At 48.8% G+C, this 16,724-nt stretch overlaps 1 protein-coding gene across 2 annotated transcripts in view; it reads right to left on the bottom strand.

Moving 5' to 3' along the window:
• SLC39A11 (solute carrier family 39 member 11) overlaps positions 1 to 16,724 on the bottom strand; it is a 277,378-nt gene that overhangs the window by 95,366 nt on the left and 165,288 nt on the right. For both annotated transcript variants that reach the window (XM_065909066.1, XM_065909065.1), the window contains exon 6: positions 5,755 to 5,925. In XM_065909066.1, the coding sequence (XP_065765138.1) occupies positions 5,755 to 5,925 (171 nt within the window). The remainder of the gene's footprint in view (positions 1 to 5,754; positions 5,926 to 16,724) is intronic.

The following is a 16,724-nucleotide window of genomic DNA, read 5'->3' on the forward strand; positions in this document are numbered from 1 at the left end:
AAAGCAAGTGACTCACCCAGCCGCTTCTTCTAAGGACCTCTTCAGGTCAGGTCAGACAGCAAGGCAAGTCTGACCTGGAGACTTGTATCCTGGAGACCCCCAGAGTGGAGATCCACAGCCCACCTGGCGGCTGAGGTGGACAGGACACTGGGACGCCCGGGTTCCCTGCTAGGAAGGAGGGCAGGTCCCCAAAGGCGCCAGCCACCCCCAGAGCCCGAATAGATAATGCACTCCAATAAGAACTGTATTCAATGCGGCTCCAAAAAGGAGACGGACTTATTTACAAAACAGAAGCACTCACAGACTTATGGTTGCTGAGAGAGGGGGGAAGGATCAGGGGAAGGACAGTTAGGGAGTTTGGATGGATATTTTAAATGGATAACGAGGTCCTGCCGTAGAGCACGGGGGACTCTGCTCAGGGTGATGCGGCGACCTGGACTGGAGGGGAGTTTGGGGGAGAATGGAAACGCGTGTGTGTGTGGCTGAGTCCCTTAGCTACTCACCTGAGAGATCACAGCATTGTTAATCGTCTACCCCAACATAAAACACAAAGTTAAAAAAAATAATAACATCTTCCTTCGCTTCTGAAAAAAGAGAAGACGATATAGGCCTTCTTACAAGAAGCTCCATTTATGACGGGGAAATAAATACATATAAATAACTGCCATCAAGAGCAATAACGACCAAGACAGAAGCAGATACAGGATGTGGGAGGGAGGGGTGTCACCCAGAAAGGAGTGGTGAACACCGTGAAATAAATGGAACTAATAATGGACTGGGCTTCCCTGGTGGTTCAGAGGTAAAGAACCTGCCTGCCAGTGCAGGAGATGCAGGCTTAATCCCTGGGTCGGGAAGATCCCCTGGAGAAGGAAGTGGAAACCCACTACGGTACTCTTGCCTGGGAAATCCCATGAACAGAGAGGCCTGGTGGGCTACAGTCTATGGGGTTGCAGGGTCAGAAATGACTGAGCAACTAAACAACAATAATAAAGTGTTAACACTACTTATTTTTCACTGACTCATTCAAGGCCAGTGCTGGAAGGAACCACTGTGATCATTTAGCAGCCCCTCCCTCCTCTAACCACCAAATTTTCAAATGGAGCAGTGCTTGAATGAGATAACTTCTAGAATCCCTTTAAGCTCTAAATTTAACTTTCTCAGTACAAAGACCATAAGCTACTCATGAAAAGAGATTAATAGAAACTCGATGGCTGGCTGATTTTTAATTCCACTCTGCCACAGAACGGCAGCCTGTTTTCCAAAGACCTGGAAATCTCTGGAAGGCTCTGAGCCCTGGAGTGTATCCAGTACTGCAGGAAAAGCCTGTTAAGACACACGGAGCTCCCGAGGCTACAGAGCAGGGTCGTGTTCACGGACAATGTGCCGGTTTCCTCGGGAGATCATTTTCCAAAGGACTCAGAGGAGACGCCTCCCCTCGGGAATCTCTGCATCCACCACTTGGGCCGGCAGGGCTCAGGTCCACTGGCCTCCATCAGTCATCACCCTTTCCTCTGGAAACTGCAAGAGCCTGCCCAGCTGGACAGTTTGTTTCTCTAGAGCAGGGGGTCCGTCCTGCTCTGGAGCTGTGGGTGGCCTTCGTGAGGTCTGTGAACACCCAAGGGAAGGGGAAATGTGAGTCACTTCACGACAGAGAGTCGTGTCCGACTCTCTGTGACCTCAGGGACTGTGGCCCGCCAGGCTGCCCTGTCCGTGGGATTCTCCAGGCAAGAATACTGGAGTGGGTAGCCACTGCCTTCTCCAGGGGATCTTCCAAACTCAGATGGAATTCAGGCCTCCTGCATTGCAGGCAGATTCCTTATGGTTTGAGCCACCGGGGAAGCCTGTGAATGCGGCAAACTGCCTGCAAACGGGTGTGTGCGCAACCTTCTCTTAAAGAGGGTCCGCAGCTCTTAGCAGAGCCTTCGGGGGACTGTGAGCCACAGATGTTTAAGGATGCGTTTATCCTCGCTCTTGTGTCTTAAATATGAACCCAAGGGCCCTGGGCGTGCGCTCACACCAGTGTGTGTTCTCAAGCTCCAGGAACCTCTGGGAGACAGCACACACACTAACAAGCTTGCCTTTTGATTCCCACATTTAAAAAATAACTTTTTAAAACAAAATGTCATCCCCAGGACATGGAAAACTGAATCAGCCAAGACAAAAAAAACTTCAAAAAAAAAAAAATCAATTATCCATTTAGTTACTGTGAAAATCTATCTTAAAACCCAGAGTCTCTGGAAACATCAAAGCTCTAGCTAAATTTTTAATAAACCATGAAGGCAAGTGTTAAAGAAGTGACCTTTTCAAAGGTAGGTTGGTGACAGAGAAGCTCTTGAAGCGGTGCTCATCAAAGGGGACGAAGCTGCTAGAAGGTGCCGGTGGGTGAGTGAACTTTCCTTTAGACTGAAGTCAGGAGCTTGAGACTCTGGGATTGAGCCCCACCAGAGTATTGGGAAGCACATCTATTTCCGTTTAGATCTTTATTCTTTTTCAACTGGTTAAACAAGGCAGAAAGAAAGCCACTAACTACTGTGACTGAAAAGACAGCATAAGCATAATTCTCTTCTCCAAGGATTGAGAAGTGAATCCGTAATTCTCTTCTCCGATAACGTGTTCAACCTGCTAACTCCAACCTGCAGTCAACAGGTTGAACATGTCTGTGGAGGTTTGGGCGCTGCCCTCTGCAGACCCCTCGGTCTCCCAACGGGCTCGTCAAGATACCGGGGGAGTGGGACTTCCCCAGAGGTCCAGTGGCTAAGACTGCATGCCCAAGGCAGGGGGCCCAGGTCAGGGAACTAGATCCTACATGCTGTAACTAAAGATCCCACGTGCTGCAGTTAAGACCTGGCACAGCCAAATAAATTAATTAATTAAAACAAAAAAAGATACTAGGGGTGAGTGCGACCAGATCTTTCCACGGGGGCAGACCCACTTTGGTCAGATTTGTGCCCGGGGGTCCCACATAAGATATCATCTCAATCCATAGTGAATAGCAAGCTCCAGGAAAACAATCAAAATAGCTGACTGTTTTGGGGCAAAATCTTGACTTTTACCCAAAGGGAAAAAGCCAAGAGGGAAATGAGAGGGAAACAGGCTGAAAAAAAACGAGGTCAATCAGCCTATATGATCATAGGATAGACATTTCTAAGATCAGGGTAGAAATACTTGAGGAAAATAATTCTCGCCTAGAGGAAAACCTGAGCCTCGAAAATAATCAGACACTTAGTCTTTTGACACATTTCATGTCTATACACGCACACACACACACACACACATATGTATATAGAGAGAGACACACACACATATAAGGTTTTCCCAAGTGGTGCAGTGGTAAAGAATCCACCTGCCGATGCAGGAGACGCAGGTTTGATCCTAGCTTGGGAAGATTCCCTGGGGGGCATGGCAACGCACTCCAGTATTCTTGCTTTTGGGAAATCCGATGGGCGGAGCAGCCTGGGGGACTACGGTCCATGGGGTCCCAAAGATACATACATATGTGTGCATGCATGTATATGTATGTGTATATATACGCACTGGAATACATAACATACTGATATTTTGCCTTCTTTAAAAATGACCCCCAAAAATCTTCATTGCACAAGCAAAAGAATTTCAAGTTCCCCACCGAGGGATAAACTCGCTTGGCTGTGGCCTTCCCTCCCCCAGTACTGAAGCCAGAAGATAACAGTATTCCCAAGGCCTTCAAGGAGAAACGCGTGCCCCTGGCGAGCTCCGCCCAGTGCAGCTTCGCTCCTGTGTTGGGGTGACAGGGTGACATTATGAACTCTGCAAGGACTCAGGCAATGTATCACCTGGGGCTGCTCCCTGGACAAGGTAACACTCAAACTTGACTTTCAAAACTACGAAAGATGAATCAGAACGTTTAAGAATTCAAGACTGAAGGGGTGAGAGGACTTCCCTGGAGGTCCAGTGGTTTAGAATCCGCCTGCCAATGCAGGTGGGGGTATTCATCCTGGTCAGAGTACTAAGCTCCCACATGCCTCGGGGCAACTAAGCCCGAGCACCACAAACTAGTGCGCCTACGCTGCAGCTGAGACCCGACACAACCAGAAACGAAGCCAAATAAGTATTTTTTAAAAGACTGAAGGAATCAGGAGCATTATTAATGCTAATAACAGCTTCCACTTTTCACATGCTCAAACGGCCCAAATACTGTATATACTGTGTATATACACATATAATCTTATTTATCAAAATTAGTGTGGTTCACCTTGTAAGGAAGAGCCCTGTCATCTCAGTCATAGCATCATCCCCACTTTATAGATGAGAACGCTGAGGTTCAGAGAGCTCAAGCCATTTGTCAAGATAAACCATTTAGTAAGCTGTGGAGATGGAATTCCAAAATGTAACACAAGGGCTTCCCCAGGGTCCCTCGATTTGGCTTTTAATAATATCTTCTGTATGTTTATCTGTCTTTTCTAGTTAGTCTATATAAAACATATTCTTTTCTAAACAGAACACCAACAAGTTTTTTTGTTTTTCAATGAAAATAAATCCAAAGACATGAAACAAATTGGTTCAAAATGCTAAAAAGGAAAGGATTACAATGCAACAGGGAGGCAGCTTTGTATTCTAAGTCAGTCACTAAACGATGTGCCTGTGGGCTTAAATCACACAGCCCAAGGCTTCCCTGATGGCCCAGTGGTTAACGTGCAGAGCTTCCTCTGCAGGGGGTGCAGGTATTATACCGCCTGGCCCATCCTTGGGAACCCTGCCTCTCAGGTGACGAGCAAACTGACCAGGCTCACCTGTGAACGACTGCAAGAAGGAGGAAGGGACACATCCCCCCGGAGGCTGACCAGAACCAGGACGCAAATGTTGGCCTTTACTCTCTCCCCTTTCAGTATAAAAGAAGCCTCAATTCTAACTCAGGCAAGATGGTTCTTTGGGAATGAGTCTACTGTCCTCCTGGTTTGCTGGCTTCCTGAATAAAGTTGCTATTCCTTGTCCCGACAACTCACCTCTTGATTTATTGACCTGCCAAACTTGGACTTGGTAACGACAGAGATATCTCCGAAAGATGCCCCCAGGAAGGAAGCAGATAAGGCAGACATCAGTGTAAAACGATACTGAATTCAATACTTAAACAGAGCATCAGGGCAACTGGCCTTGTGGTCCGGTGTTTAAGAATCAGCTGTTCAATGCAGAGGATGTGGGTTTGATCCTTAAGCCCACATGCCACAACTAAGACCCAATGCAGCCAGAAATAAACAAGCATTAAAAAAAAATTTTTTTTAAGCATTAAGAAAAGCCAGAGACATTCCATGTTTACGAGAGGCAACAGCTAATGAATCTGTGCCCAGACAACTTGGTATCAAATACGTGAAGAAAGGAACTCAGAGGTGGAAACTGGAGTGAAATAGTCTGCAGTAACTGGAACAGGAAGTTGGAACATACGGTGACCAATCCAGGGCCAGTAACCCGAAAGATAAACTCAGGAAAGATTCGCACTCCCTCCCCCACACCCCCGGAGCAGGGGTCCCCAGCCTCCCGGCCACAGAGGGGCACCTGCTGTCAGATCAGCGGCACTAGATTAGACATAAAATGCACAAGAAATGCGCTGCACTCGAATCTTTCCCAAACCACCCCACAGCGCCGGTCCCCGGAAGAATGGTCTTCCACTAAATAGTCCCAGGTGCCAGGAAGCCTGGGGACCACTGCAGAAAGGACTGCACCGCAGCTGCCCAAGCCCCTCCCCAAGTCGCCGGGCGGCACGCGGGCGCGGGCTCTCACCTGGGATGTTGTGGATGGTGATGGCCAGGATGAGCAGCGCGATCCGCCGCCAGCTGCTGCCGCCGGGCTGCGCCGCGCTGCCCCGAGGCGGCCCGGGGGCGGCGGGGCCCTCCGCGAGGTCGGCGGCCACCGCCCTCTTCCTCTGATACGCCTCGCCGTTCTCACTCTTGTCTGAGCAGAAAGAGGGACGCAGAGGGAGAGCAGTTAGAAGGGCGGCGCGTCAGAACTCGGACAAGCGGGGGGAACTTGCAGGGCCGGACCAGGTCTATTCCCTGACTTCCCAATGGTCCGTGTACGCATCTACCTGGTCCTCCGCACTCCATCACTCTGTTCCTGGGGTTAGATTATCCCGAATACCCAGATTAGCCCAAATATCCATGGCCGATTTGCTGATTCCTAATGGAGCCAAACTCCCTGGATCTGAAATACGCGAGAGCAAGACTGAGAATCCAGGCTGCGGTTCACAGCTGGGGGCTACCTATCAGGGAGGCTTCCTGGAGGAGGAGGGCCTTGATCGAACCTTAAACCCGCGGCGGCAGGAGTGGAAAGGAGAGTCTGTCAATCATCTGAGCCTGCAGACCCTGACTCGGATGACAGACGGGCCACCAGCTCCTGTCTGGGACGTCTACCGTGGGCAGGGAAGCCGACAGCCCGGTTTTGACTTGCTCTCTCCGGGGGGTTACTCGTGGCGTCTTGCACTCTCCAAAGTGTCCTGCTTTGGAGGACACATTGTGTGGCTTCCCAGGCTGGGGGGAACAGCAGAAGCCTGACTGAGGCTCTGCTCTGATGGGGCCAGCAGACTTGAAGGAAAACAGGGAACTCCCCGTGGTGGCCGCTCCCCTTCTCTGGGGACATGTTTTTCACAAGCAAAATCATTCTTATCTCTGAGCTGAAAACTGCAGAAAACTTTTCCCAACATCAAATTAAGAAACTTGGAGGCTTCCCTCACCCCTGGCCCCGGGAGCGTGGTGTGGCCTCGGCTTACTCCTGGCAGAAAAGCAAGACGAGGGTGCTTATCTCACACCCTGGGTGCTTCATGTCAAGACCAGAATCTCACTGCATAAATGGGATCATATCTTTGATTCCATTTTCAGATGAACATACTTTAGTGGAATACATCAAAACATGAAAACAGCAACAACAAAAAAAGAAACCATTATGCGGTGGTTTGCTGAGAGCAAGCAGCTTGGAGAGGAAGAAAGAGGTGCAGGGCGGGCAGGCTCGCTCCTCCCCAGCTGGCCTCGGGGGGCTTTCTCCTTGGGACAGCGGAGGCCCAGAGCCTCTGGGGAGAAGGGGCCTGTGATCCATCCTCTCAAGTGCCAGGGTCATCAGCCCTCCTGTGGTCGGGAGCCACGCCGCGAAACACTGGTCCCTGGAGGGTGCAACTGTCTCAGGCGATAGCCACACCTCCAAGGCAATATTTGCACAAGCGGAAGTTCAGCATTCACTTTGTTGTGTCTATACGTGTGTGCGTGCATGTGTGTGTGTGCACGTGCACAAGTATGCAGTTACCACTGAGACCCGCCTTTCTTTTTTTAATAGTTTTGTGTTTGTCTGCGCTGTGTCTTCGCTGCCGCTCAGGCTTTGCTCTAGTCGTGGCGAGTGAAGGCTACTCTCTAGTTTCGGGGCCGGGAGCGTCTCTTGCTGTAGAGCTGGCTCTGGGCGCACGGGCTCAACAGCTGTGGTGGACAGGCTTAGCTGCTCTGAGGCATGAGGTGTCTTCCCGGACCACAGGTCGAACCCGTGTCCCCTGCACTGGCAGGCGGATTCTCATCCACCGCTCCACCCGGGACGTCCAGTACCATCTTTGTTGCCTCCGAGATTAGACCATGTTTGTGTGTGTATGCACAGGTGTGTGCTTCTGCGCACACCTCGTTGTTTTTTTTTTTTTAATTGTTGACAAACCCGATAACTCAGGCTACAGCGGCTTGTCGTGGAACTGAACAAAACGTGTGGGATTTTAAGCCCATAAACACCAAAGGCATAAGCAAGCAGACCTGAGTGCTGAGCAAAGCGGAGCGATGCAGTGACGGGGGCACTCAGCTGTCTCCGGGGCCAGGCAGTGGACACCCCGGATGTCCGGGGTCCCCTCTGAGCACACAGCCCCAGCAGGGAGGCTCTCCAGTGGGAGTGGATAGAGACAAAATAAAATAAAGGAATAACCCTTCCCTTTGGGATTTTCACAACGTCAGGAAGTACAGATGGGAGGACACGGATCATGCCCGTAAATCTAAGGGACAGAAGTGCACTGTCCCAAACAAGCACTGGGAGGCCACGCTGATTTCTGTCACTGTCACGGAAGGATCCGACGCTGGGTCTCCTGCAACTGACACACAGCCCCCCGGGGGCCTCGAGAGCAAACTCCAGCACCAAACATGCGTTTAACAGGAACGTCGAGAGGTGTGAAGACTGATGAACCGAGAGGAGGATGCGCACCTCGCCTCGGGGTCCTCGTCAATGTGTGAATGCAGATGTGGCTGCCTTTCCCTGGTGGGAAACAGGAGGCTGCGACACCTGATGCGCTGGGAGAGGTAAATAAGCCAGCATTTGATAACAGCCACTAATGAGCCTGCAACGAGGAAAATTAGTCCAGATAAATCATCACCGAGAGGAAGGGTGCATCCCCAGCCACGAATGTTCTCGCCTCTCCTGGGAAGGCTGGTTAAATCATCACACTCTGTCCAGTAAGATGCCAGCAACGCGGACAAAGGGTGACCCCTTAACAGAGGCAACAGCTGAGTCCGGCGTGGGATGAGGGATGCTACCAAAGTGACAAGCCCGCGTGAGAGTTCCTGAGAGAGGAGAAGTCTGGGCACTTTTCAAGCAGGATTCAGCAAAGGGGAAGGACGTTTTGGGGAAGAAACAGCCGATGTTGGGTTTAGGAATGAAAACTTCACCAGCGACACTGGGGGGTAATACTGAGAACTTAGCCTTAATAAATCCTCCATCCTTAAAAAAGCCCCATGAGGTAGAGATGATCCTCTTCAACAAAAAAGGAACTTAAAGAATAGGGAGGCAGAGCAACTGGTTCAAGTCACAGTGCTGGGTTCCAAGTCCTGAATCCAAGATGGATTCAGGAGTCAAGCTGGGTCTTTGCCTCCAGAAGCCACCTCTTAACCAGGGCCCTGCGGCTGGCTGGGAGTCGAGGGTGGCGTGGTGACCTACCCCTTTGCTCACAAGAGTGTGTTAGTTGCTCAGTCATGTCCAATTCTTTGTGACCCCGTGGACCGTGGCCCACCCCCAGGCTCCTCTGTCCCTGGGATTCTCCAGGCAAGAATACTGGAGTGGGTTGCTGTTCCTTCTCCAGGGGATATTCCCAACCCAGGGATCAAAGCTGGGTCTCTTGCAATGCAGGCAGATTCTTTACCATCTGAGCCGCTATGGAAGCCCCAAAGCATAGCAAAGTCAATCACTGCAGAGACATTTAGGAACTTGAAATCCAAGACACTTAAGTTCAGAGAGACCCAGTGAGCTTGCATCACCAGAGGCAGAAAAGGCTCCATGGAAACCTCATATCTATAATCACTCCTGCGCGTTGACAAACCTGAAACCATGAAGACACAATCTCTTAACCCGTTAGATCCACTGTTGTAAGTATAAAGCCGCTGTCCATAGGATATAGTTATTAACACCAAGCGAGGGACCCTGGGTTACAATCCTTTAAGGAAGGTCGAAAGACTTCAAAGTTGCCCATCACCTAAACCCATTGTTTTAAAAAAATTCAAACTCGAGCATCTGCGCATCCACACTAAGAAGGGGCCCAAGGCCGGGGCTCAGCCTGCCGCCCCCACTTCATCCTTCCGGGGGAGGCACCCCGTTGCTAAATGTGAGAATGAGGACCACAGGATTCAGACAGACCAGACCAAGTCACGAGGTGACTTTATTGCACACATTTTGCCCCCTGCATTCTTCTCCCCAAACAAGGGACGTGATGCTTGTACCAACACACGATACGGTAGGGTCTGGTGGGCAGAGCTGGGGAGGCTGGTGGGAGAAGAGATAAGCCCCTCCCCTCGGGGTGGGACTTCCTCCCCCGTGAAAGGGCCTGATGTCCTCAGATCACAGGCTCTGAATCACTTTCCATCAGCAATGCTTTAGAAGGTAAGGTGGAACTTTCTATCTTCTTTCCAGTAAAAATAAATAAATAAATACAAGGACAATTTTGGAACAGTGAGTCCTTAGGGATTCAAGGACCTCAGGCAGACTTCATCTTGCTAGATAAATGCCACAGTAGCCTTCGTTTTGTCCCCCATGGGCCCAGACTCAGCAGGAACAGGATGTTTGCCGCCCCTGTGATGATGTAACAGACCAAATCCATCAATAATAGGCCCAGAGATGGACGCTCAGGCCACCAGAGAATAGGAGGAACGCTAATTAACAGATCATCAGCCACAAGAGCTTTAGAAATGTCCCCAAGATAGTACTGGAGGTGATCTGGTTGAATTAGCACAAGCAGGCAAATTCTCGTCCGCTAAACACAGAAAGCTTCAGGTCCCTGGAAAAAACTCCTTCTTCCTAAATCCTTGCTCTGCTCTGCTGCGCTCAGTCATGTCCGACTCGGCGACACTGTGGCCTGCAGCCCGCCAGGCTCCTCGGTCCACGGGATTTTCTAGGCAGTAACACTGCAGCGGGCTGCCGTTTCCTCCTCCAGGGGATCTTCCCAGCCCGGGGACTGAACCCGCGTCTCCTGTGTCTCCTGCATTGGCAGGTGAGTTATTTACCGCTGAGCCGCCGGAGAAGCCCTCGTGGATTACCCATTTTAAATACAGCAGTGTGTATGTGGCTTACACATCTTACTACGCAGTTTCATATTCCACTTGCTTCATGTAAGACTACAGAAACGTTTTCTAAATTCCTTAGCCTCTGGACTCTAGTGTTTAATGGCTCCAGGGCATTTTTCTTTAGTCCCAAGTCTATCCTTTGCTTTTTAATGTAAGTTTGAGTCTGTTTCCCGGACGTTAGGCGCAGTGCTTCTCTCTCGCCACATGGGGGCGTACTCCTTCAGCTCCCTCCCATCCGCCCCAGGAAAGCTCCTCCTTCACTTCAGGCACTGACTCTGTTTTCCAGCCTCACGATTCATCCATACCACTGGACCATGTAAAAGGGCTGGCCTACCCCAGGAAGCAGAGCTTAGCAAGTGAGGAGAAGCTCCTACTGCTGGGACTTCCCTAGCGGTCTAGTGGTTAACACTCCGGCTCCCAGTGCAAGGGGTCCAGGGTTCAATCCCTGGTCAGGGAACTGGATCCCACACGCTGCAACTAAGACCCGGTTCAGCCAAATAAATAAATACAATAAAACATATTAACAACAACAACTCCTACTGCAAATGGTGGGGGATGGGGAATCTCTGTGCAAATGATCCCTAAATATTCTGGTGCTTACTTACTTGCTCACATAAATTACTCCTGGCCAACAACTGGTTTCCTAAAATTGAACTGCGACAGAGATGCGATGTGTGCCTTCCTCAAATGCAAATGCAGAGAGATGCATTTGAAAATAAACCAGAGAAGATTCCTTTCACTGACCCGGGGCTCCCTCTCCACCTTTCAGTAAGTACTACCTCTTCAGGCTAATTTCTGCTTCCATTTCCCAAGAAAGGACAGACGTCCTTGGAGATGGAGCGATACACCAAACAGACTCATTCTTGGCTTTTGATCCTGGTGGGGAGGAGGAAAGTCCTGGTGGTTTCAGGGAGGAAAAAAGAAGTTTCAAGGGCAGAGGAAGATTTTGACCCTTCAACATTTTGCCTTCACTGCTGTCTTTAGAACCTGTTGGGCACCTGAAACGTGACCCAGCTGTGAGGAACAGGGAAGTGGGGGTGCTGTGGATGGGTGATAGAACCCAGTCTATCGCTGATCAAGAGACAAGAGGAAACGGAAGGAAACAAGATGCTCATGCCTTTCCCGGAAGAAATTCCTTACACGCTCACTCACCCAGGACTGTCTTTAGATCACCCAGAACCCCATGGAAATAGCGTCACATTGGCTGCAAGTGTAAAGTCCCAGCGTAAAACCAACGGCAGGACGTTCATTTAAACGTTATCAATTTAATACGTTTAATGGTTTTAACTGGTCAAGGCAGGGCTGGTTAGCCATTCAGTCCATCCTGCCACTGGCAAGGACCCCCCCCCCAGGACAGACTCTCCTCCCAATAACCTCATTTCTAAAGATACAAACACGGACTTAAGCAACCTTGGAAAACCTACAGGTATACAGAAGAAAATTGAAATCACATCAGCTGCAAAAAATCTTTTTGAGTTTGCAGTATTTCCTTCCACTCTTTTTCAAGTTGTTTTACATAACTGGGATGATCACATTATACAACCGCAGACTATTTTTGTTCCCACTGAACACAACACAAACATCTCCCCCATATGATTAAAAACCCTTAGAAGCATTTCAAACCGTACAAATAACTGTTCACCTTCTCAAACCACTGGGTGTTTAGGCTATTCCTCAATTTCTCTTTTCCCTAAAAATAGCACTGCAGAAACTTTAACCTACATAAACAATCAACAATTTGAACCAAGTTCCCAGAAGTTGAACTGCTGATCCAAGGGCCTTGAGGGGTTGGTCTAACTAGTTTCCGGAAAGGCCACTCCATTTACAGTCCTCTGAGCAATGTCTGCAAGTTTTCCTCATGCTGTTTTTTTCAGTCAGCCTGAGTATTTTTCATTTAAAAATAAATGTATTCATTTATGGGGGAAATGACATTTCCCCTCATCTGTATTTCTCTGACTACAAATAAAAGTGGACGTTTCTTATAGCTCCAGGCATATTACTTTCCTCCTTTGTGCAATGTCCTCTGTTCAGAGGAGGTCTCTTTAAGGAATGTGAATAGGATTAGACAACTCCTTAGAGACATGAGTAATTTTCCTGTGATCCACTTATGCATGTCAGTGAGTAATGATATGGAGCTGGGAGTAGCGGGTATTATTATAAATCAGACAAACGGATCCAGTCGGTCATGTTGAAATTTCAGCCTCCACTTACTGAATTCCTTTTTGACATTCCTCAGGACAGAAAAGTGCCCTTAAGAAAAAGTGTTGGACAAAACTAGAGTTCAACAAAATACATGCACGTCTATGTTCGTAGCAACACTATTCACAAAAGCCAGGACATGGAAACAACCGGAATGCCCACCAATGCAGGAATGGATAAAGAAGACGTGGAACAGACAGACAATGGAATACTACCCAGTCATTAAGAGGAAAGACGTAAAGCCATTTGCAGCAACACAGGTGGACCCGGGGTGATCACACCAAGTGAAGTCAGAGGAAGACAAATGCCGTGTGACATCAGTATGTGTGGGTCGAAAACACGACACAAAGGAACTTGTTTATGAAACAGAAACAGACTCTCAGACGTGAGAGAACAGACTAGTGGTTGTCAAGGGGATAGTCTAACAGATTAGCAAATGGAAACTATCATACAGAGAATGGGTAAGCAGCAAAATCCTACTGTATAGCACAAGGAACTTTATTCAACAATCTGTGATAAAGTAAAATGGAAAAACATGTGAAAGCATGTACATATATACCTGTATATACATACATATGTTTAACTGAACCACTTCGCTGTAGCGCAGAAATTAAACTCAACGCTGTGAATCAACTATATCTCAACAACAAAAAATGTAAAGAGGCCTGTTATCAACATTCCAGGACATCTCTGGGTGCTGCTTCTGCTAAGCCGCTTCAGTCGTGTCCGACTCTGAGCGGCCCCACAGATGGCAGCCCACCAGGCTCCTCCATCCCTGGGATTCTCCAGGCGAGAACACTGGAGTGGGCTGCCATTTCCTTCCCCAGGATTTGGGTGCAACGTGAACACTCTTATTGGGTTGCAACAAACCTTCAATTTATTACAAAAAAAAAAAAAAAAAAAGCAGTATCTGCAAAGTTCAATAAACAAAGTGCAATAAAACCAGGTCTCCTGTACAGTAAGAATATCTAGTGTGGACAGGACCCTTGCAAGAGTGTCTGGATTTAGCAAATAAAAAGACAGGGTGCTGCTCAGTTGCAACTGAATTTCAGATAAGACAAAACCTTTCAGTATAAGTATATCCCAAATACTGCAGGGGATATACTTACGCTATAAAGTTCTCATTGTTGATCTGAAAGTTGATTTTGACTGGGTATCCTGTATTTTAACCAACCGTCCTATCTGTGCCTGATTTCAGGCCCGAGTTCCAGGGCAGGGAGAAGTTGGGCTGACTGTGACTGCACTCTCCTCTGAAAGTGGCCTCACATTTGTCTCGGCAAGAAATCTTTCAAAGATGTGCTACGTGGGTCATGTATAAGTCAGGATAGGAAAAGATTCCATGAGAGACCAAGGAAGCTTCATGGAAAGATCACGGAAGTATTTATTATGCTTAGTTACTAACCTTTAGGCAGAGACACATCTGAAGTTTAAGAAACATGGTGAAAACCTTAACCGGGGCTTCCCTGGTGGCGCAGATGGTAAAGAATCCACCTGCAATGTGGGACACCCAGGTTCGATCCCTGGGTCGGAAAGATCCCCTGAAGAAAGGAATGGGATCCCACTCCAGTATTCTTGCCTGAAGAGCTAGGCAAGGAAGGAACCTGGCGGGCTACAGTCCCTAGAGTTGTAAAGAGTCAGACATGACCAAGAAAAAGCTTATTTACAATCTTTGCAACTAAAATAGATATCTCTCCATTTATCATTCTAATAATCCACAATCCACAGGTGCATCAGAGGCTCTGGGCCACCTGTGTAAGAAGGCTGACCAGATCCCCTTGTCTCTTAAGTCTGCACAATTTTTCCAGGCACTGGAAGTCATCCATGCCTTAGCTTTGACGCTTATGAATAAGCAATTGCTTTGCTACAACAGGGAAATAAATAGGCCTGCATAATTGGTAAAAAATTAAATGTACATCAGAAGAAGAAATGGGTCCTCTATTAGCTAAAGATTTCTCATCCTATTAAGCAAACCACCCACTAAAACAGTGCTTGTTCCAAACAGCTAAGTAAGATAATAACTTCTACTCTGCGTCAGCGGAGCCTGGATCTCCAGTAAGATTAAAATGTCCACCTACCAGGTCAGCTCCTCTATTTTATAAAGGGACAAACAACTGTTTCATCAACGTGAGCTCATCTCTGGTGAATTAATTGTCCGCTAAAAAATAAGCCCCAAGTGGACTCCAGAGCTACCCCTAGTTCTCCTTAGCTGACCCGATACGCTGTGTTCAGTGCAAACTCCCTGGTGGGGAAACGATCATCATGGCTTTTGGGGGATCCACCAGCAAGGAGACATTTGACTCTAAAGAGCTCCAGACACCTCTTTGGAGAATGGCTTCCCTAGTGACTTGGATGGTAAAGAATCTGCCTACAGTGTGGCAGACTCGGGTTGGATCCCTGCATCAGGAAGATCCCCTGGAGAAGGGAATGGCTACCCACTCCAGTATTCTTGCCTGGAGAATTCCAAGGACAGAGGAGCCTGGCGGGCTGCAGTCCATGGGGCCACAGAGAGTGGGACACGGCTGAGTGACTACCACCACATTAGAGAAAGGGCATTTTGGAGGACTGAAGAAGGTTTAGGAGAGCTTTGCAAAGGACCCCAGCCTCTCTGGGAAAGATGGTGGCTCCTCCCTGGTCTTAGGTGATTGTAAATTACCAGGTCTAGGGGGAGGCATCCAGGAGCCATTTAGGGCTCGTGTTCAACCGCGAGTGTGAGCTTCATGGTCACTAGGCTCCCTGTCAGCTTTGACAGAAGGCTGCTCTGCCATCTCCTCTCACTCTGAGAATGAAGACTCGTAGCTGAGATCACTGTACCTCCACATGCGGGACGAACACCATCCACAGCTGTGCACGGTGGCGGCTCTTAAAAGCTGACTCCAGGAGCCCCTCCCGGCAGCTACTGAATTGGAGCCTCTGGGAGAAGGGCCCAGGAATCTGCACTGTAGCCACACGCCCGCTCCAGGCTCACCCCAGCGTAATTCTGATACAGACGACGTTCTAAACACGAATGTTTTAGGGACCTCGATGGTGGTCCAGGGGCTAAGACTTTGCCTTCCAATGCAGGGGGTGCGGTTTTGATCCCGGGTTGGGATCCCATGTGCCTCTTGGCCAAAAAACCCCCATAACACAGAAGCAGTGTTAGAAGTAGAACATTCAATAAGGACATTAAAAATGGTCCACATCGAAAATAAGATTTAAGTAAAAAAGGATAACTAGGAACTATGTGGGGGGTTCAGACCAGGGGTTGAGCAGCCTCTCAACAGAGGAGCTTACTAACCAGGAGGAGATCTCAGGAGACGATGGACATGCTGGGAGCGAACGGCACAGCAGTGGACAAAGCCCCTTTCCTGTGGGAGAGGATGTAGGTCATCACAAAGAATATCCTCCCACAGAGAACCTGCGCGGGGCAGAAGCGCCTGCACTCTTCTGGGTAGAGAAAGGCCCCTGTGCCGGCGTAACCTATGAGGCTGGAAGGGTGAAGCCTTACCAAGGCCCTGTTGGACAACCGTGGGTTAGTTGGGCTCATTTCCAATCAGCATGGGCTTAGCAATTAGCATTACATTGAGATGCAAATAATTTACACATTATGGAAATGCAGCTAAATGTCTGTCTCTGAAGGTCTTGTTTTCCTAATCAGGTAAATATTTCCCCAGCAGAATTTCCATGCTATTAATCTGCTCAAGAAACATTTCAGACAGAGGGCAGGGGTAAACTTCAGCACAGCTACCCACGCTGTTAGGAAAAAGAAAACAAGTCTCCAAGATCAGGGTCCCAACTAGTAAAGAAAACCCACTCTCCCACCCCGGGTGTGTATAGGGTATGTTGTATGACAGCGAAGTTCTGCGAAGTTTGACTTGTGGGTGGAGGGTGGACCCTGGGAAGAAAACCTGCTGGCGCGGCTGGGGAGGCGGGAGGGGAACGTTCCTGGCTGATCTGGTGTTAGTGTGTGAGTTCAGACACTGCCTCCCCACTCTCCAGATCAGCAAAAGTGAC

Source organism: Muntiacus reevesi, chromosome 18, assembly GCF_963930625.1.
Source record: "Muntiacus reevesi chromosome 18, mMunRee1.1, whole genome shotgun sequence".
NCBI lineage: Eukaryota > Metazoa > Chordata > Mammalia > Artiodactyla > Cervidae > Muntiacus > Muntiacus reevesi.